Source organism: Carassius auratus, chromosome 30, assembly GCF_003368295.1.
Source record: "Carassius auratus strain Wakin chromosome 30, ASM336829v1, whole genome shotgun sequence".
NCBI lineage: Eukaryota > Metazoa > Chordata > Actinopteri > Cypriniformes > Cyprinidae > Carassius > Carassius auratus.
Genome location: NC_039272.1, coordinates 27,090,066 through 27,112,975, shown reverse-complemented (window position 1 = coordinate 27,112,975; position 22,910 = coordinate 27,090,066). Strand labels below are relative to the sequence as shown.

The following is a 22,910-nucleotide window of genomic DNA, read 5'->3' as shown; positions in this document are numbered from 1 at the left end:
AAAATTGTTTTGAAATATTATGTGCTTGCTCACAAAGGGTTATTTTGGTAGAAAGGCCACTTCATGTATGGCATGTAAAGAATCACACTGCTAATATTTAGGTCTTACAATAGCCAGTGAAGTGAAGGGCCAGCTGCTCCAAACCACTGGAACAGTTCACATAGACAATCTGTAGTAGGTGCCACAATTTTTTTATTTTACTTTTTGGTGCCCATGCCTTGCAGGTAAATGGTGAAAATGGCATCAGGTATCTTGAGGCTTGAGGGCTAAAGTATTAGCTGTTTTTGTGATATTGCCTGTGATGGACACAGTATTATTTTTCTTCTTTTAAAGCAGCAGTTTATAAATCCAAAAATGTACTCAACCACAGGCCATCCAGGATGTAAATGAGTATGTTTCTACAGAATAGATTTTGAGAACTCCAGCATTACATCACTTGCTCACCAATGAATCTTCTGTAGTGAATAAGTGCCGTCATCACAATAATTCACAAGTAATCACATGATTACAGACCATCAATTAATGTCTTGTGAAGCAAAAAGCTACGTTTGTAATAACTTCTGGCCAAAATGCCAGTCCATAATAATGCTTCCTCCAGTGAAAAAGTCCATGCCCTGTTGTCTGCATCAATTGCTTAAGAACACATTAATTTTTATTTGAATTATCCCTCAGTGGGTTATTTAACAATGTATTATGTATTTAGAAAGGCCTTTGTCTTTCAAATATATTAAAATGCACAAATTCACATTATATCTTATTAACAGATTCCCAAACTTTTTGTCAGCCAAATCGCTTTCATGCCAGTTTGGGAAAACTTGAAGTAATTTTTATAGTTTTATAGTATGAAAATGATGTGCAGTTAATTAACACTACAAATTCCAATAAGTGCACTTAAAATACCCAGATGATGCACTTAAATAAAAAAAATAAAAAAGAAGAAACACTTCTCCAAACGCACTGCAACACCCAATGGTGTAACGCCATTTTGTCTGGGCAAGCATCAAGTATCTAGTTATTTTCATTCTATTTATGGCATAGACTCAAAAAGGTATGTGTGTAGCAAAACTTTTGTATGAATGGGAAGTAATGCAAGTTTCTAAATAGGTCGATGTGACTAGTATTCAGACCACAGTCACAGAGAGTAAGAGGATGGGGTTTGGTTTTCATCAAAAGCTGTGTGACATTTTTATTGTAGTATTCTAAATTTACATTAAAAAAAAGAAAGTCTGCCCATGTCCTAGATCCATTATGAAAGTTAACGCACAAATTCCATATACATCTCATTGTATTTTACAGAGGATAAGAGTATAGGCATGGAGGTGGCATGATCAATCACAAAGCTTAAAAGAACCAAAAGATATTAAAAAAAACAAAACAACCCTGAATAAATAGAAGGTGCTGTCTATTAGCAGAGAGTATGTAAGCCACTCTTTTTTCAATCTTGCACCCTCCTTTTACCAATGAAGAGAGAGGGGTGCCAAGCGTAATAAAGCAGATGTGAGGAGTAGAGTAGAGTGAGATGACAATGGAGAGCCTAACTTGTCTGTACAAGTGCATAAGTTAGAGAGTACATCTGGTGGTTACACAGACACTAAGACATCGACGTCTAGTTAAAATGGTATAAAGCAGGTTATCTTTTATTGATACCTGCATATTCTTTTTCTCATAGGCAGCAAGACATGTTTAAGGTGTTAATTTGCCTCGGCCATTTAGGGCAGACCATTTGTAAATCCAATAGAGCGCATCAGTGAGGTTTTGAAAGTAAAAATCCCATTTAATAACTCCATAGAGAAACCAGTTTTTAACGTGAAAACCTCTGAAAAAGATGAGCTAAGTTTCAATGTCATTAAAAAATAAATTAAAAATTAAAAAAAAAAAAATTACTGTGAGGAACTACACTACCCATAATTCTGAAGAGAGCTCAACCAATCAAACTTTGCTGCTATAATGGAAACAAAACTCGCAGCAAGAGTTCAGTAACGACTACCCACTCCCATTCAGCACCGCGATATTACAAACAATTAAATGCTTGTTCACAGCAAAAATAATATTTGTTGGCACTATTTGGTGCGATAAAATGTTTAATTTTAAATCAACAGTTGTTAATGTGTCCGTTCAGACCAACATGAACCTTCGTACACCATCAATGCGACAATTTATTTATGTTTTACAGAAAGGTGTTCCATTCCTTTTCCATTGCACTGCGAAACCAATAAGATTTTCACATGTGAAAACATGTCCAGAACCACTACTATTACAGTTCGAATTAACATTTTTATTTAGCCTGTCCAACATTTAGATGTATTGGTCTAAACAGACAAATTCTTATGTAAAATTGCATATTTGTGACAAATTCTTGGAAAACAGTATTTAAATCTGCTCAAATCTTCAAAGTACGTTAAATTACAGTAGTCAACATTTGAAGTGGATCAAAACCTTTCATTAAAGTTGTCCTAAAACCTTAAAGCGTTCTTAAGACAACTTTATTGGGCTTTTTTGATCCACTTCAAATGTTGCAATATACAAATACACAGGTTTTATATTTTTATAAGAACAAATAAGTCAGTAATTGTAGTTTAATCCTTCCAAGGTATGCAACCTTGTACCTATATGTTTTTCAAAACTTTTTAAGTTTTTGCCTTATGGAGAAAAAAAATGAATGGGAAACCTCTGTCGCTGATAAGTGTGCGATCACTGTTGTGCTCTACAGCGTCACAGATGAGGAGGGGAAGATTGGAGCCGAGGGACATAAGTATTTAGCAGTTTTTCTTGCGAAGCTACTGCAGGTTTCAATTTTGCTGTTGATTTCCATATTAAACAAAAAGAAAAGTAAAATCCTAAATTGGTAGATATTTCACCCATTTCAAATGGGCTCCGTTCAAGTAACCCTGGGAAAAAAGTTAAAGAAAGCTTTGGGATATTTTGCCTTTTTAATGACAAGGTCATTAAAAGTCATGCACGCTGCAAATAACCTCATGCAGTAGTTATGGTAAACCATCCAAGCACTTTTATTCATTAATATTCATAAATACACACAGCAGCTTCATTAGAGAAGGTCTCTTGTTTCCTCTTCAGTTTTTGAATGTGGAGTATTTATAAGGAGAGCCTTTTGCAAGACACAGGAAGCAGAGGTCTGCCACAGATACCTACGCTCACCTGCTAAAGGAAAAAAATGAGTTATGTGGAATTGATTATCAACTTATAGATATATTTATTTATATATTTATATTTCTTATTTTCTCTCTCGTTCCGTTTATCGGTCTCTAGGTTTCTCTCACTCTCTCACACGCCTGTATTTGATGTATTTGGATTTTTTTCCTCTCGCTCTCCTTTTATGGATTTATACAATGTAACAAAAGGTGACAGACCTGAAATTACAATCACCAAAAAAAGAAAAAAAAAAAAGAACAAAATTAGAGAGAGCTGTGTTTTTTGCCCACCGTCATTGGCAGTTACAGCACAGAGGACATTGTCTGCGTTGTGGTGGGATATCATCAAAGAGGAGGTGGTGGAGGCTCCTTGCCTGTGGAGCTCTCCTTCAGGTTGAGGCTCTCCAGAGCCACATCTAAAGGCATGATGTCCACGCAGCCCATGGCGCCGAAGTCAGCAAAGTCTCGCCTTTCGTCCTCGTCGGAAGACGAGCTCTCTTCTCGCATTAGTGTGGACAGCAGCAGCTCCTGCACGAACAGGCTGCGGTCCGCGCGCTCGCTCTCCAGCAACTGCCGTTCTGCCTCGGACATCTTCGGCTCGTTCAACCTGGTGAAATTAGATGGACAAATACTAAACTAGAAATCTAGAAACTAGAAAGTATAATAAATGATAAGACACTTGTTCTGTCCTTATATAAGGAGGTGTACATTTTAAATAAATTAAAGTGCACATAAACACACACAAAACTCAAGTACAAACGGAGGGAGGGATTCTAGCGGCGTAGTCTACGCATAGGCTACGGCGTAGGTACGATGCAGAAGTATAAATCAGCCTTAAACCTTTAATAATACATAAACAACCTTAAGTGTATGGTTAAGTCCGAGCCATACCGTGAGAGAAGAAACTGGGAGCTGTGGGAGGCCAGCGGGTTGCTCTCAGTCATGGCTGTGTTTGTGGCGGTGCTGGGTGGCGGGATGCTGGCGCTGATGTTGCTAGGGTTGCTGCGTTGGCGTGTAGCGTTACGTGCCGTCTCCAGTTGTTGGCGTGCTGCCTGTGCCTGCTGGCGCTCCAGCTGAAGCTGCATTTGCAGCTGCTGCAGCTGCGAGGCCGAGGGGCCAGAAGAGTTGAGCTGTCCCCCCGCGGAGCGCCGCACACCTGACAGCTGAGAGAGCAACTCTGGTGATGTAGACACAATCAGAAAGACGGCAAAAAAGAGTGTGTGAGAAGACATTCAAAACAGCACTTGCATCAACAAAATTAAAGTCCATAAGCCAATTAAGTTAAGGTCTGTATTACACACCTGCTATGGGGTCCATGGCTTCCCTATTGCTTGGAGAGTAGGAGGAGCTTTGTGAAGAGGAGAGCCCACCAGTGGAGCTGCTGGTAAAGTGCATGTTAGTCCGGCGTGCCCGCGGACCGCCCAGTCCCCGCCCAGGGTGGAACATCCGACGAACGTGCCGTACGCCGCTGCTCTCATCGTGCACACACTGGTTAAGGAATAACTGGTTGAGAATGTCACTACACACACATCACCTCTCATACTGAATCATCTAACATAATTTAAGGTTTGAGTCTGTTAATGTGTTGTGATTTTATTAACTTTTTTGCTCCACACTTTTTCCATCACTAAATCACTTTCACTGTTAAACAGAGAGTTCACCCAAAAATGAAACTTCTGTCATTAATTACTCACCCTCATGTCACTCCAAACCCGGGAGGACCTTCGTTTATTCTCAGATTAAGATATTTTTGATGCATCCCTGGAGTTCTCTGACCCTCCCTTAGACAGCAAGGATCCTTACACGATTAAGGTTTTGAAACATAGCAATGACATAGTTCAAATAATCCATGTGACATCAGTGGTTCAACAGTAATTTTATGAAGCTACAAGAATACTTTTTGTGTGCAGAGAAAACAAACCCTATAGAGCCATTTTGGAGAGAATCCAATGAACGTAAACAACATATGCAACATATGTATACAGAAACATTGTTTACGTTCAGATCAAAGTGTAAACAACGTAAAATTATGGTTGAACCACTGATGTCACATGGATTATTTTAACAATGTCCTTGCTATGTTTCTGAGCCTTGATCTTGTTAGGATTCTTGCTTTCTACTGGTAGGTCAGAGAGCTCTTGGAATTCATCAAAAATATCTTCATTTGTGTTTGAAGATGAATGAAGGGCTTACAAGTTTGGAATGACATGAGGGTAATTAATGACAGAATTTGTATTTTTGGTTGAACTATGCCTTTAAGTAAAGTTTAAAACTGTTAATAAAACAATTCCTGGGCAGTAATACAAAAATGATGCAAAGTTATGCATTTTGTGTCATCAGGTGAACTTTTACTGACAAATATTATGGGTATCTTAGTGAAAGTAACACAGAGGAGTAAACATTGTACTACCAACATTACAATGTAAAGCAGGTTGAAAATAGAATATGGCAAATTAGTATATTAATTTAGAATAAACTAAACTTCATTTAGTCATTTACTTACACTAATGTCAATTCAAAGTGGTCTTTCCTTTCATGGAACACAAAAGCAGACATTCTACTAGGAGACCATACCAAAGACTATAGAATACCCAAGACGTGTCACTCGTATAGTTTTGAATGGGGAAAAATGCAACGATCAATATGGTCGCGCAATTGCAGGAAGCCCCGCCTTCTGAGCAAAAGAGCCAATTGCTAATTGGTAAAGTCAACGCGTCACAGCAGCTGCTGTTAGAAGTTCTGGTAGCAATAGAAACAGTCCCAGTCCCGTTCGGAGATGTGCGATCAGGACTGTGCATGCTGATCTAGCCAGTAAAAAAAAAGCTTTTTATAACTATTTGAGCAAAAGTAACAACATTTATGACACAGTTGTCAGATTTCACTGGTGATTTTCACTGGTGACGCAATGTATTTTGTTTAAAGCACTATATAAATAAAGGTGATTGATTGACTGATTTCAAAAATAAAATTTAATCGTAAGCTTAGTGAACAGTTTTGGAGAATTTGATGTTTCCCCATTCAAAGTGATAGGAGTTGCACTTAAATGACCAAGAGGCATTTCAAAGATGGCCGCCGAGTAACATGACTTGCCTTGAAGAAACTTTGACTATACTGGCCACAATTGTTTATAGATTTATGATGAGCTGTGACTGAATTGTTCAAGATCAAATATGACACAAAGACACCACTGAAGTAATATAATAATGATTTAAAACTCAAATTTAAATTCACTGACAATCTTCAGTTCCAGTGAGCTTTCATACTCTGCAACAAGATCAAGAACTGAAGCTTGATGTGCGAATCACAGCCCAGTTTGTGAACAAATCATTCAGTAAGGTTTTGTAAAGATCTAATTCAAAATAATTTGATGAATCAGACATTGGAATTCTTTTGGAAGCTTTCCACATTCATTGCAATTGCACAGAAAAGAGCAACCATAACTACTCTTTGAAATATTTTTTGTAATACATAGAAGTAAAAACAAAGGTTTGGAGTGACAAGAATAAATGGCAGAATTTTAGGTTCTGTGAGAAAAATCTTTATATTTCTTAAAGATGTACGGACACGAAACCTCAATAAACCTTTGTAAGGTTATCTCTGACGTGACTTGAACACATGGGCCTCAGTCATTATACATGAGCAGAACCAATGTGTGTAAACTGTTCTTACGTAAAGAATAAATTGAAGACTGAATGGAAGGGTTTTATGAAAGAAGTCCATTATACAAATACACATTAGGTTCAGATAAAAGGATATTAAATCTCTAGGTGCTCTGTGTTCAAGTGTGAGATGAGCAGCAAAGTCATCTGTCACATGATTGGGGTCGCCACCAGGCAAAGCTGCACAGATTGGGCAAATCTGTAACAGAGAATAGATATATATTAATAATGAATTAATGTAACCTCAGATTAGATGGACATGCTCATTCATGGTTGCATTATTTTCATTATTACAGCTTATCATTACTAGTCCAAATCCCACACCTAATTCAGTCTGAAACAAGTCTAAAGGGTGGATTCACACAGAGTGTAAAATGAACATAATGCATTGCTATGGAGTCCTCAAAAAAGTGGGTTAGGCACAAAAGGTTTGTTGTTATGCAGCATGGGCTTTATTAAAAAATAGATTATAGTAATAACACTGGAAAACCAAATCTTTGTGGTCATGTGTCTGTAACCAGCAGAACATGCAGACGAGGAGCTGCTGATATTCTTATAATTGAAAGACAAATATATTAATGTAGTAATATTACATTTTGCTCAGAAAAACTATGTTAAAAAATTAAAAATAAATAAAAATCTGACCTGACTGACTGTACATACAAATTCATTACGGTAATTGGTATCGAATCAAATTGAGATGAAAACTAAATCAAATCCTAAAATTTGTAGTACCCAGTTCCCAGCCCTACTGTACAGTAGTCATCATGGGATAAAATCATGTCATAATCAGACACAATGAGACTCTGTGATGCACGATAAAAGGTTTCTTTACCAATTGCAACAGTTACACTGTGCAAACCAGGGATTCTATTTCTGAAATTGTTTCTATTATCTCACATACAGATTATGTGATTTTTGTCGTAAAATGATTTAATTTAAATTTAGTTTATTTTTTTGTTTGTTTTTTTAATATCATTGAGCATGACTCAGATTATCTCTGAAAGAAAATAAAACTTTATAAGTCAAAGCTGTGAACTCCATATAAAGACTATCAGTAAATACGTACAGTTAATTTTTAAATGGTTTAGTTTTTACTGATTCATATTTTCTAGTGCAAAACAGCAAACATGCTCCTTTTGTTTGATTTTGCTGCGTCTAGTGTTGTCACTGGAACCTAATCACATCCCATTTAGTTATGAGACTAATTAAACACACAATTTTAGCAAAGACAGCATGTGTACTCACCACCTCTGTAGAGGTCTCTGCATGCTCTGAGGTCACGTGCTCCTGTAGAGATGTTTCCGTGTAGCCCATTTTACCACAGTAAGGACAAGTAAATGACTGAGGCTGCTCTACTGAGAATGCCTCCCCCCCATAATACAAGTCTGCAGAGAGTTCAGATGAAAGTCAATCACAATCTCTTCATTTACCATCACCAGCATTACTAAGATCAGGGTTCAACTGTCAGGATGGTCTGTTCATATTCTGTAATGTTCTTAATGTTTTTAAGAAACATTTTCTTGTAAGGCTGTACGATATATAGAAAAAAAACTCACACTGCGATATTTAGTTTTTGTAATTGAAATACCGATAGTTATATTTCATATAATATATATATATATATTCTTTTTTTTTTTTTTACTTATATATATTATTGATACAAAATATATTAAATAATATATTGTAATGCTGTAACTTCTGAAATATATATATATATATATATATTATTATTAATACTTATTAATTAATGATAGGTAACAATTGATAGCCTGAATGCACTGTAAATCGCTTTGGATAAAAGCATCTGCTAAATGCATAAATTAAAATAAATTACAAAATATATTAAATCATTTATTGTAAATGCTGTAACTTCTGAAAGGTATAAAATATTCTTACAATTAAATTAAATTTATTTTTAAAGATTATATAATTAAATGCACCACATAAATTCCAATACTAATATTTATGTTTTAATTTTTTAAACATTCAACCATCTAGCTTTTTTGTTTTTGTTGTTGCAAAGTATGCATACAAATAACAGAGCAGTTGAGCCATTTAAAAAATGAAGTGATAAAGAGTGAAAATGATGACATTATTGGCATCACAGCTTACCAAAGTCTACCCTGGTTAGTATGCACTGCATTGGGTGCTCCGTGGTGTGTCTAGTTGTTGTGGCTCCACTTTCGTAGCAAGATGCACAAAGGTCGTAGTCGTAGCAAATTAAACACTTGTATCGGCGCCCTCTGAAGTTCCCTTTTAAACATGCATCACAGCTCACACCTGTGGGAGAACACAGAGACATTTAACTCCGAACAACAGCAGAAGGCTCTATGAAGACCCCGATCGCATTGATCTCAGACAATGTTTGCCTGGTTAGTTTCTATCCATTCAAAAAAAAAATTTATCCAGTCCTTCTGCACATTGTAAAAAAGCAGATATTTACCATTAACTTCTGAGCAAAACTGATCCAGTGTTGTGATCAAAGTAACAGCTTTTTAGTGATTAGAAAGGGAGTGCTCTTTGTGTGCTTTCTAGGATATATGTAAATCATTCAGATTCAACATTTGCTTTTCAGCCATATACAGGCTGAAATTGGGGAATGAAAATCCTCCATATTAATGCGGGATTCACACTCGAAAGAGCAATAGACAGGACAAAAAAATGCACAATCTCTAATTTCTTAAGCACACTAATTATTTAACTGGCACCGGGCCTGGATAAAACTATGTTTGAGCAGATTTCATTATCTTTAGCTCATATTTAGGTGAACACATGGAGTTTTATGTGGCAGTGGGTTTTACTAGGCTATACTTGGATATAGTTGGAAAAATAGAAGAGAAAACCAGACCGCTGCTAAAAACACTGAAACATTTGAACTAGGGCTGGGCGATATGGAGCAAAAAATATATCTCGATATATTTTGCTATATCTCGATATGCGATATATATCTCGATATCTTTACAGGAAAAATAACCCCCCTAAAACTACTGCAAAAACAAATATGCCAAATATTACATGTTTAGGGCCCTATGAAACGTCTTATTTTTTTCTTCACCATATGCTTTATTGTTACCTAATTCTGTGTTTTAGCATGTGTAATTATTTAAATGCATAAAAACAACTTAATTAGTTTTAAAAAATCTTAAAATAGCCTTATGTGAAATTTTTTCCCTTCAGAAATTCTGTGTATTTACATTTTTCTGGTTGTCAAATGAAGGCATAAAACATTTATTTAATTTATCTTTTAATTATTTAAAATTAAGCAAACTTTATTTTTGGTAAACAAAGGGGATTTACTATTAAAAATAAAACATGGAAGAAATGTTGTGTGATTATTCCTTAAAAAAATATGTTCATTTCATTTTAATAATAGTAGTAGTGGGCTATGTACATTCTGCTGAACAATAGTAAAATATTTCTGCCAAATACTTTTATTTTGACGGGTTTACCTTTACAGTTCTGTGTATGTGATACTACAGTCTATGATGTGATATGAGCTAGTCTTACTCAAATCAAATGGTCAGATGCTCATGAAGTGACTCTCGGTGCAGTTCTGGAGATGATCCTCATGTGTTCACATCTTTATCAGTGATAGGAAAGACGCTGAAATCAGCGCGAGCATCACGCGCTTCCGTGTGTTTAATGAATGAAGACGCGCTTCTGCGCCATTCGTTAACACAGACACGCAGAACATGCAGGATTCATATTTAAATAGACTTTTCCGGGTTAATATTTGCAGATATTAGTCTATATCGCGATTTGATTTAAGTGCATGACCTACTTTTGATAATTCATTCAAAATTTAACCAATTCCGTGACATTCCGCGTTAAACCGTAAATACCGTTTTTATGACTGGATTCCGTCCGCGTTTTCTGCATCGCGGAAATCATTGGGCCCTACGTTAGACATCTGCCTTCTGTTCGTCCTACGCCTTAAAACCAAAGTATCTCCATATAATGGAGCCAGTTGTCCTTTTGTTTTTAGACTTTGTTTTTTAGACTAGTTCTATACACGCGAAGGGAGTGGGGACAAAAGCAAGGAGGCGGGGGCGAGCGAGGGGGGGCGAGCACAGCACAGAGAAGGCAAAAAAGCAAAGTGGCGGAATCAGAATTAAATATAAACAACATATCGATATATACGATATGTCAAAATCCATATCGTGTTTAAAAAATATCTCGATATATTTTAAATATCGAGATATCGCCCACCCCTAATTTGAACAAATATTCTCATCAGGTGTGAACCTACTCCAATTCATTAGAGCCAAATTAAAAAAACATCTCTTTATATCAATCAACACAACACCCCAAAATGACTACAGAACTAGAACAAGCAAGAATGAATCTTTCTGTAACCAGAAGCAGATTTAAAACACTAAACTCTTAGATTAGAGTAGGCAAAGCCTGTTTAGTAAAGTTAAATGTAATACTGCAAGATTGCAAATAAAGGCTCCAGCACAACTTGCATACGTTTACTATGCACAGTGAAAGATTGATAGCTCCACCCCCTTTTGGCTACTGATGTTTAAACAACTTCACAGAACAGTATAAACAACATGGGTCATTATATATTTTGTCAAATTATTAATATCTCTAACCTACTGTGTCTGCTCATTTTTTCAAACTATAGAAAGTGAATGGGTACAGTCAGCTGTTTGGTTAATAATATTCTTCAAAATTTTTATTGTCAAGCTGTTTTACATACACAACCCCGAAGAAATGCTTCTGATCAACTGAAGGTGAAGCCCAAACCCCAAATTATACAGGGCTTTTTTTTTTTAGAATGATTAGTCAATTATTATATTATGGGTAGCATGTGAATTAGGATGCATCGTCAAGTCTTATTTGCATCCAAAAGAATGAGACATAAGCAAAGCAGACAAAAGCTTCTGACAAACTGCTGCCATGCTGGGAGAATTAATCCCAGATTCAGATAATGAAATGTTTGCTTGTAAAATTGAATCAGATAGCCTCTTAGTTCCCAAGAGGAAATATGTAGCCTAAGAGATTTTCATTGTTCAGTACTGACCACACTGTTAGTCTGATATTGTGGTTTCACATATATCTGGGTTAGAAATGAGGTTTGGGGAGTTATAACTAGCATTTTCCTTTCTAACCTGCCAAATGACCTCTGCTGCCTTTTCACAGTAAAGTCCTGCAAACAAACCAAACTACAGATTCAAACTAAACCACAAGATGAAGATCTCCATTTGCTCCAACTGAAAAATGTGGAATTGGCTTTCTATGCATTTCAGTTTCCTTTTTTTCATTGACAACAAAGTAAAAAAAAATCGAATAACTTTAGATGTTCCCAACGTCTCTGACTCCAAGCTCCCCCATTGTCTACCACAATATCTGAAGGCCCGACACTACTAGTTTCTGTAAAATTAAACTTGAGGATTCCAAAAGTGTTTTTCAGGTTTTTAAACAATGAATTTACAAAAAGTATTTTAGAGCTTGGCATAACTGAATATATACATTTAGTGTAAGGGGTGGAATGGTACAACTTACTCGTGGTTCGGTTTGTATCACAGTTTTAGAGTCATTGTTTCAGTACGGTTCAGTATGTGCTATGTTTAGGAAAAATCAATACTGTTAAATACTAATTTTTTTAGGTAGGTCTAACATTAGTTTTTAGGTACAGAAATTGAATAAAGAAATCAAATGTAAAACAGCATTGCATATATGCTACGGAAATATGCTAGAGCTAGGCACGGCTCCAAACTACCTCTGATTGGCTGTTGGGTTCAAGAAATCAACAGATATGTCTGTGACTGGCTACACTGGTCAACACTGCTCAACGCTTTGAAACAGAAACTAATCTCCAAAGTGCAAATGCACTGGATAGTTTGCCAAATCTGCAACAAAATGCCATTATTACAGCTTTAACTGAGAGTGATATTGATTTTGTTGGAGGGTGCTTTGAAAAAAAAATTTAATAAATAGATTTCTCGATTGTAATGGATTCTAATTTTAATGAACCAATATCTATTCTTAAATCCCAGGCGATTAGGTTTTCAGTTGACCCGTACATATACTGTACCTCCCATCAAATAAATCACAATGGGGTAAAATTTGTGAGGTGTTACTTTTGATATGAAACAAAGTCTCAGATTTCAAATTATGTCCATTACTTTAGGAAATTCAAACAATAAATACCGTTTTGGCAGTCTTTAATGATGCATTATAGATCGCTGTAGACACCTCAGATCAAGTGAAGTGACAGTGCATGTGAACTGATCATCTCTTTCGCTTTACTAGTGGGTATTCGCCTGTGCATATTCAAAGGCATAGCAAAAGACTCGTTATAGTTTTATTTTTGTTCTGGAGGCTGATGATCCCTCGCTCTCTGCTGTCACACTGGAGCACACTTTCCACCAACTGGACGGGGTTGGAATTACAGTTATAATTTACAATAGATCACCCTCAGTGTAATCGGTCAAAGTGACAGATGGACTTCAGATTTATCCGTCACTGCTAAAAATAATCCATAAATTATGGAAAATGTTCAGTTAAAGCAACCTCTGGTGTGTTTGTATATATATGTGTGTAGAAAGATATATAGACACGATAGTTTTATGATTTTTAATTCAAATCTATAATTTACATATCTTTAAGATACAAAACATAAGATCTAGAATTCACTTAGAAGATAGTGGGAACTCTTCAAAATACTAAGGGGGTGATAATGTTTATTTTGTCCTATTTCTTACTTTGGAAGTCTGCTAAGGTCTTTCTAGAATTCCCCTTCCATTACAAACTTTTTAAATTGAAATTGTTAGCCAAGAATCATTTTAATCCTGCTCGTAGTCATGGGTTGCCTAGTTCCATCTCTCAAATTTGAAAAACCTTGTATATTTACAAGGTTAATAACAACAACAATAATTCTCCAAGTTGTCCATTAGTGGAAATGTTGCAAAGTTATTTGCAATTTTTGGAAACACAATAAGTCAATTTCTACTGAAACCTGTTTCCGCCACTGAATAAAACTTAAAACAGCTAGGACTAATTGTGACTTTTTCATCTCACATATACGAGATATAAAGTCTAATTCGGAGTGAAAATTAGATACAAATATCTTTTAACAAGGAAAGTAGGCTATAGACTGTTCAAATGATTTTCAACTTGCTTGAACAATTAAAAATATAAATCTACATTCCATTCAGTAGTAGAAGTCAAAATCACTGAATACATTGTTTAATTTACTGCATTTAAACATAAATAGGTCTATGAAGTATGATACTGCAGTACTCTGTTAAAAAAAAAAAAAAAAATCTCAATGCTGAAAAACCATTTACAGTAACAAAATTTGGATTTGAAATCAAAACAATGGGTAAATGTAGTGTTTGTGCGTCTTCCGGACCGCATGCTGACTGCATAAAAACAGCAAGCAGATCATTTGTGAAACAGGCATTAGAAATGCAAAGACAAAAACAGAAGTAAAACAGAAAGGTTTGTGGTCACCGTTCAACTCTTAACCCCTTTCCTTTAAACGCTAAAAGTATTTGGCATGTGAAAGTTTCTGTGACCGTACAATGTATGAATATTTAATGAGCCAAGGATTGTGCATGAACAGACACCCAGTCTGTTGCCCTTTAACCTTACAGAACTGATTCACACTGTTAGCACGGTAAACTCTCTCAGGGAAGTTGTGCCTTCAAATGTATTCTCTTTAAAACATTACAGCTGTCATCAAAGCCACAAGTCTCTGGCCACTGCATCTCGAGGAAGCAGTGCTGGCGATTCACAGGCAAAAATAGTTTAACTTCTATAAACATGTCACACAATCCACTGGCTAGATGATTATGAAAAGTAGTTTTGAACATTCTTTGTCTGTTGTCTTGTTTTCTTTTAGACTAGTGTTCTAACTTCACTATAGTAGTAACACTGTACAATAATGCTCTTTTTTAAATATTAGTTAACTAAACTAATGATGAAAAATACTAAAGTATTTATTAATCTCAGTTTATGTTCATTTCAACATTTTTACCTTATTAAAATCAAAAGTTGTAGTTTTAATATTAATGGACCTGACTGAGCTAACAACATTAGCTAACAATGAAAAGTTTTATTTTTTATTAACTAGCATTAACAAAGATTGCTAAATACCGTAACAAATGGATTGCTCATTGACTCAAAATTAGGCTGTGCAATTAAATCGCAATACATTTTTGATTTCGATTTTGGCCTACAATGATTATGAAAATACAATAATCGAGAGAAAAAGATTATTCTGCCAAATTCCACCTCTTTAGCGGTGCACTTTCGCTCCACCATAAAAGCCCTATTTCACATGCAAACCAGTAAAATAATATAACATGACTTTGCAAAATGGGACGTACTTGATTCAATTTGATTCAATTTATTAATGTTTTTAAAAGTGCAAAAAAGAACGTGCTGCTCCTCGGGAGACATGTAAAGTCATCTTGTAACTCAAGGTGCGTGCCTACACAGTCAGATAGACACAAAAACGTCAGAATGGGTCACTTAATGATAATTCACACAAACCTTCATCATTTATTTAATAAAAGTTAATGTGAATGAAATATAAATACGTGTGTAACAGTAAATTGGATCAGTAGAGATGGGTATCGTTTACCTTTTATCATTATTGATACTGATACTGCTTATCGATACCGATACTTATCGATACTGTTATCGATACTATTTGGTGCAAAAAATATAAAGTGAAAAGTTGCTGAAAATTAGAAAAAGTTATTACTGCTCAATTTTAGCAACTGTATTAAAGTTCTTCATTCAAGAGCAGTGACACTCTTTGAGTCTTAATTTATTAACATTAAATGAATAGTTCACCCAAGTGAAAATTGTGTCATCATTTACTCACTCTCAATTTGTTTTAAACTGAATAAGTTTCTTTCTTCTGTTGAACATGAAAGGTTATTTTGAATAATGTGGCAAACTAAACAGTTGCTGGTTTTTTTTTCTACTATTAAAGTCAGAGGGGACTAGCAACTGTTTGGTTACCCACATTCTTCAAAATATATTTAGTTTTCAGCACAAGAATAAATAAAAATTAATACTTAACTAATACAACATGACTGAGGAAATAATGACAATATAAATTTTTGGGTGAACTGTCCCTTTAATGAAAAGCGGAAGAATGTTTAGTACGGTCCTTTTAAGAGGTGCAAGCATCTGTTTTTCTCTCAACGGTTTACTTTCACTTTAGACATTAACTGTATTTATATGTAAACCTTGTGTGTTTTTGACAGTATTAGTGCAATCAGATGATAACCAAGATAATTAAGTAATAAGGTTCGGGTGTATGAGCTTCGGGTGTATGAGCTCTGTATAAGATCTGAATAATATTAGAACAGCATGCAATGAAACCGTTAACCACAAGGCTTTTAAGCACACAGAAATAACATACTTTTGTGACTGCATATAAGTCTTGTGAGTGTAGCTCTACCAAATCATCATTTGATGTGAATGTGTCTCACAAGTTTCAGTTTGAGCTGGAGCCTCATGACATAATACAGCGCATTGAGGTAGATGTTGTGCTTTGTTAGTAAACGTTACATTATATTACTTGTGTTGCCCTCCTTTGTTCACTATTTCTCTACTGCATAAATTTCACCGGACACTGTTGTCGCTTAGTTTTATATACTGTTATCGACCCAATTACGTACTGATTAAAAAAATACCAGTTCTCGGTACCCATCCCTACCAGAGTAACAGAGCAAAGGTAATGCCAAGAACCTGTCTGCGCTGTAGTGAGCACGTCTCCCGAGAGAATCAAAACAGCACCACGGCTACAGGTGAGCTCGAGGGCCTTCCTTCATTCACTTGCTTATTTCAGTTCTTACTCGGAGCAAAATGCAGCCTTTAACACTGGTGCCATGACCCAGATGAGGAAGTGTGATGAGCATTGGACAGGGAAGCTGCAGGATGTTTTAAATCAAATTTAGGACTTTTTAAGGACCTGCAAAAAACCCTGATGGGAACAAGCTAATGCATCCTAACACGTTTACCATTTACTATGAACTCCACACAACAAGACACTTGATTCATTGGGTACTCAGCCTCACGTACCACAAATCCAAATTTTGCTGTATGCAAAAGTGAGGTCGATCATATGACATCTCTTTAGGCTTTCAATGAATCATTTATAAAACAGACAGTTCCAAATTAACGTTCTGACTTTCCAAATTCAATTCTGTATCAATGTGTTAAAGGGGTCATATGATGCTTGTTTTTTTTTTTTTTTTCAAAAGATCATTATTTTGTGTATTTGGTATAACAAAATGTTGACATGCTTTAATGTAGTAAAAAAAAAAAAAAAAGTCCCTCCATCTGACAAGCGCAGTCTGCTCTGATTGGCCAACTGACCCAGTGCATTGTGATTGGCCGAACGCCACATGCACTCGTCGGAAATGTAATGCCCCTTTCCATAATCGCGAGCTTCATCTTTCAAAATGAATGTAAAGACAGCTAATAATGTCCTTAGTTTTACCATCAGTTCAAGCTCAAAAGTGAAACAGAGTCGCGTGACAGACACAGTGATGAAGCTCATGTGTTTGCAGTATACAATCCACAGACGGTTTAGACAGCTGACTCCACTGTGTGACCCTGTCTCTCACTCTCACTCTGTGCGCTCACACAAACTGGACGCGCAAAACTCTGCATTTGAACATTCAATAGCAAATACTTAAACTAATTACAAGACGTAAACGTACTTACAGTATCGGATTCATAAGAACCAGAAGTACTCCTCTCCTAGGTTCACAAAACAGTAGTCCATAAAATGTGTTGCTGTTAGGGCCGTGCAAAAAATCGAATGCGATTTTCATGCGCATCTCATCAGTAAAGACGCTCCTGTAATTAGAAGTATATCTCCAGCATGTGCGTTCAGATCAGGGTTGGCAGGTTTTCACAACAAATCCTGCCCAGCTGCTTCTCAAAAATAGACCAATCGTGTTTCCAGGAGGTTCCCTGATAAAAATTGCTACCCGGGGTTAAAATATAAGTTTTTTGGCAGGGTTGCCTTGGTAAAATTCGCATTTTAGGGGCTAAATATCACGTTATTGGTATGATCGCTTCGACCTGTAGACATGAAAAGCAACCACAGATTTGGCAACACTGATTGGCATTTACTACACAGCCATAATTCACTGACAATCTACTAAAAATGATTTTGAAAACGCAGGCGATTCTTTGTCGATTTTGAAAGTGATTTTGTGTTAGTTGTCGGTAGGGGTGTCCATGGTTAACCGGTTAACCGATTAACCGTTAAAAATTGCGTAACCGAGTGAAACATTTTGCTCGGTTAAGTGACGTCAATGGCGTGCATTGAATTTAGTTGTAATACATTTTTGCACCACCAGAGACCGCCAGAGCGCTCCCAGACATTTGTAATGTCCACAAGAAGAAGTCATTTTTCTAATATGAAGCGGGCAAAAAAAAGTACAGCGTTGGAGCACTTTAAAATTGAGAGTGACGGGGCAAAATGCAAGTATTACAATACAGTGCTTAGATATACTTCAAGTACAACCTCGTTGTTGTAATCTCAACAGCCAACACCCGGGCATCATTAGGCCGGTCAGGACTCACTGGATGCGTGGCGATGAGCGAAAGCATCTCAGCTGCGTGGCGTGTCTGTTTTTAATTCGGCTCCCATGTTAACAGGTTAGAGCTTGCCGACTGCCTGCGTGAGACGCACGGCTCAGGCGCGGCTCGACGCGTGCATGCTAGAAATAGAACTGACGCCTTGTTGGAAGCGTTTCCAGGCAAAATATAATAGGAAAATATGTTTATATGTCATTTTGTACACAAATACATATTAATTCATGACATTTTGATATTTGAAAGTCTATAGGTTGACATAAATTCAGATATAAATGTAATTAAAAAAAAATAATTATCGATTTTCAAATATTGTACCTGTCAAACATATCATAGTCATAGCCTTAGCGAGGCGGCCGCGGAGCCTGCTTGTTACCTTCGCCGAAACACGGAAAGTTACATAACCATTACTAGAGCCTGTTCCTTTATAACATAGCCAAAGGTCGGTGTATATTTGCTTTATACATTTTAGGCTTATTCTCAAATACAGATTGTGTTAGTGGGCGGGATTATTAGGTAGTTTTAATAGGACAGTTTGACCGGTGAGATTAAATTTTGTCTGACATTTTTTTTTTTTTTTTGGCCAATGTCTGGAAATTACCGGACAACGGAAACCTGGCGCACACTATGGTTAACCGATTATTAACCGCTAAGGGCCTCGGTTAACGGTTAATGAAAAACTTGAAAACGTGCAGCCCTAGTTGTCGGTGGACTGCGGCTGTGTAGTAACTGCCGCTCCACCTGAACCAGTGTTGCCTAGTCTGCGGTTGTTTTTAATTTCCGTGGCTTGAAGCAACCCAATACCAATAACGTGATATTTAGCGCCTGAAATGTGAATTTTACCAAGGCAACCCTTCCAAACAATGTATATTTTAACCCCAGGAAGCAATTTTTATCAGGGAACCTCCAGGAAATGCTTTTGGGCTAGTTTTAGACTAGTTATGAGAAACAACTGGGCAGGATTTGTTGTGAAAACCTGGCAACCCTGATCTGAACGCATGTGCTGAAGGCACTAATGAGATGCGCATGAAAATCACATCTGATTTTTTCCACAGCCCTATTTGCTGTTCTGTTCAAGATTCCTAAATCAATTTATTTTCGGGAGGCCAAATAAAGTGCTTTCACCTAGAAACACACAGCATCTCCCTGACATTGCTGCTTCAACACTAACTGTGGTTACTGAAACCACGCCTTCTTTCTTTGCATGAACATTTGGGCAGCAATTCGCAAATATTTCCACATCAAGACGTAGATATGTGGGGGCGTGTTTGAATAAGCCTTTTTAGGGGGGCGTGGCAGAGTCTTAACTTTGATAAAGAATATCTCTTTGGTTTTGAGACTTTAGTCTTTACAACTTCAGGGATCTTATCTATGCACAATCAGCTTGTAACACTCCAAAGAGAAAGGAAAACTTGAAATCCCATCATATGTCCCTTAAGTTGATTTAGTTGCTCTAGCTGAATATAGTGCCAGCAGTGGGAGGGTTCAGTTCCCAGAAAATTCCTACACTGACAAAACTTGATAAAAGCAATCCATAGACAGCCCACACTAACTACTGTAATATAGCCTAGAAGAAAAACTGTGTACTCTCATATTAAATTTCATAATTTTGTGTAATATAAAAAGATATATATATACTATTATTTAATTGCTGTTTCTGTTATTATAAAAGTACCAAGGTTTTAATAAGGCCTGACATGACCCCAGACAGCATCTAGGGTTGTGGTTCTCAACCAAGGGTCAGGGGCCACTAGAGGGCCTCAGTAAACTTTCAAGAGGGGTTACTTAAACATATGAATAAATTATTATTGATATATTAACATTTTCTAACTTTAATATAAATTAAATGTCAAAGATCTAAAGTCAATTATCTAAATAAAAAAATAAAGAAATTCTACTCAACAAATACAGCTTTTATTGAAGAACAGAGTGCTTGAAACTTATGAAATCATGACATTTCAATAAATTGTTCTTAATTGAATGTATAAACACTCTCAGTTTGTTTACTAAAAAAAGTTTGAAAACAAGCAATTTTAATAATTGCAGCATAAATCATAGACATTTATAAGAGGCTTTAAAATATTGTTCTGGAGAGTGGGATGAACGGATCAAAACAATTGGGCTCGGGTATGAAGTGTGCAAAACTTGAATATTAATAATGATTATTAAGTGTTCCAGGCTGACAAAGGGACCAAAACATATGGTGCAAACATTTGATCAAATCAAGACAATTCTGGCTTATACAAAATCATACTTTCATGTAATGATATAGATTTATTTATTTTACTTTTGTGGACCTAAATCCTATATCCTAAAATTAATATTAACCATTATATTTGTGCTTTTGTGCTTTTAACTCCCTCTCCTCCATCATCTATGTGGATCATATAGATCTTTATTTTTAATAAAACCCAGAATTTCTCAGTTCTGAGCAAAAATGTATGTCTTTGTAAAATAATCACTACATAGAAGACAAACGTGTCAATTTTTTGCAGCTGGCATGTGAATAACCCAAGGGGAACTCCTTAAGTATGGACTTGTCTAGTCATATCTTAAATATCTACTGTATAAAATACCTTCAATCTGAGCAAACCTTAAGCATTAATTACAGAATCCAGATACGTCAGAATAATTCTGCCACTGAGCTTGAACCAAAGAGCTGAGCAGATGCCAAACTATCACCAATTCAGATATTATACCAATAATCATTTGAGGTGTTACACAGCACTAGGATCCTCTTAAAAGATACTCTCAAGCACCGTGTGCTGTTTGCAGAGAAACTAGACGCATATGTAAGCAGTCTTCATTCACAGGCAGGTGACAGCCGCCGTCTTGAAATCTAGTGAGCTGACAACCCAGACAGCATATTTGAGAATCACAGGCACATATGATGAACACATATGCTGTCTTACATAGGCAGCTCACTATGATTTGAAAAAAAAAGATTAAGCACTTAACAAATGTATAAAAGAATTATACCTTTAATAACTCACATTGAGTTACTAAGAATTCGGTTCAATTCAGACATATATAATATAATTAATAATATGTCCTAGGATTAGTTTTGGACATGAACTTAGACATTCTTTGCAGTATCATTTATATTATGGTACATTTCTATAAAAAAGTAAGGTATTATTACCATTTAATATAATCACTATATACTACTATATAAACACAGGACTTTTGATGAGGGTAAAGATTCCCAAAACGTACAGTGGAAATACCATGGTAAAATTCAAAAACATAGATTCAATGGTACTATGTCCAAAAGATTATAATAAAACAGCGGTCATGACTTCATGACAACTATGACAGACTCAATCTGATATTTCATCGCAATGTCAGTGGTACGTTATTCATTTCTTAAGTATTACTATCTTATTAATTTTAAACTGACAGCCCTTACTGAGGTTCTGCCGACTTTTAAGTACACTTAAGTGCACCCAAAGTGACTTTTAACAGGACAAATGTTTCTAAAGCCACATGATCAAGTCCTGAAGTACTGAAATTCCGAATCTCTTCCTTGTATCCAAACGTGCTCGTTTGACTCACTACTGAATATCTTCTTCACAAAGCGAGCGAAATATAATCGAGTTTCCAGAAATAATTGAGTAAGATTGGTAAGCAATCAAAGTTATGGCTTCACTGACACCAGCTAATGCTAAACCCAGACGTGCAAGTCATTCACTTGTGCTGGCCTGAAACATGACATGACTCAAGACGGCTCACATACACACAGAGAGAGAGAGCTCCAGAGCGGTCAGACTGAGCTCCACCACCGCTAAAGCGCCTGAGTCCAGGACCTTGGTCGGCATTCTAGCAGAGAAGGGTAACTTAAAGCAGAAAGCTTTAAAAATAAGCGTCTTAAATCAGGCCCAACCGAAGCCCTGACCTCTCCACGGACTACCTGCGGGAACACACTAACCCTCCGTCCCGCGGCCGAGCGAGCCGCAGCAGGCCCGACCTAGCACACAGGCCCAGCTCAATATCACACCAAGCGGCTCCCAGAAAACGCCCTTTGCGCCACCGAGGCGGTGTAAGCACATAAAAGGTTGCACAATTCACGGCGGCCGCCATGATGAGTCTTTCCCAGTGCTTTTGAATTGAAAACATGGCAACGCCGCGGGTCAGCACTGGCCTACAATTCAAGGCAACGACGCAGCGATCGGCGGTTTTTTCGCACCTACCTTCATGTCGGGACATCCTACAGACAGTGACACAGCCCCTCCACGGGCTCCCTAAAGTCTATGAGTCGGAAAGGTGCCGCTAAAAACGAAATAAAAGTGGGACGCGGTCTTTCTTTCCTATTTTCTCTCTTGAAGATAGATCCGGGGCTTACTTCTCTCCGCTTCCCCCTCCCCGTCTGTCATCGAGCGCTAGTGTGTGTGCGAGACGGAGCGGACGCGGTCTGCCGGCAGGGGGCGCAGCACTCCTCTACTTCTTCTTCTGTGGTGTTTGAAGGGCGGTAAACTCGTGTAGCTCTTGAATGGGGGTTCTGACCGTTCTGACTGAT

The 22,910-nt window shown here is 36.8% G+C and overlaps 1 protein-coding gene across 3 annotated transcripts; it reads right to left on the bottom strand.

The window, feature by feature from the left end:
• Positions 1-1,155: 1,155 nt before the first annotated feature.
• On the bottom strand, positions 1,156-22,805 carry LOC113049836 (E3 ubiquitin-protein ligase KCMF1-like). 3 transcript variants are annotated; one of them, XR_003276650.1, is made up of 8 exons: positions 22,585-22,805; positions 8,924-9,091; positions 8,057-8,196; positions 6,906-7,007; positions 4,451-4,628; positions 4,041-4,326; positions 3,441-3,756; positions 1,156-3,159 (listed from the first exon to the last, which is right to left on the bottom strand). XR_003276650.1 is itself a non-coding variant. In XM_026212497.1 (7 exons), exons 1-7 carry the CDS (start codon positions 22,598-22,600, stop codon positions 3,495-3,497), a joined length of 1,152 nt encoding a protein of 383 aa, XP_026068282.1. In that variant the 5' UTR covers positions 22,601-22,805; the 3' UTR covers positions 1,156-3,494. The 3 variants fall into 3 exon arrangements, 1 of the variants encoding a protein (XP_026068282.1); XR_003276649.1 differs by having other exon boundaries at positions 1,156-3,156; XM_026212497.1 differs by having other exon boundaries at positions 1,156-3,756.
• Between the last annotated feature and the right edge of the window lie 105 nt (positions 22,806-22,910).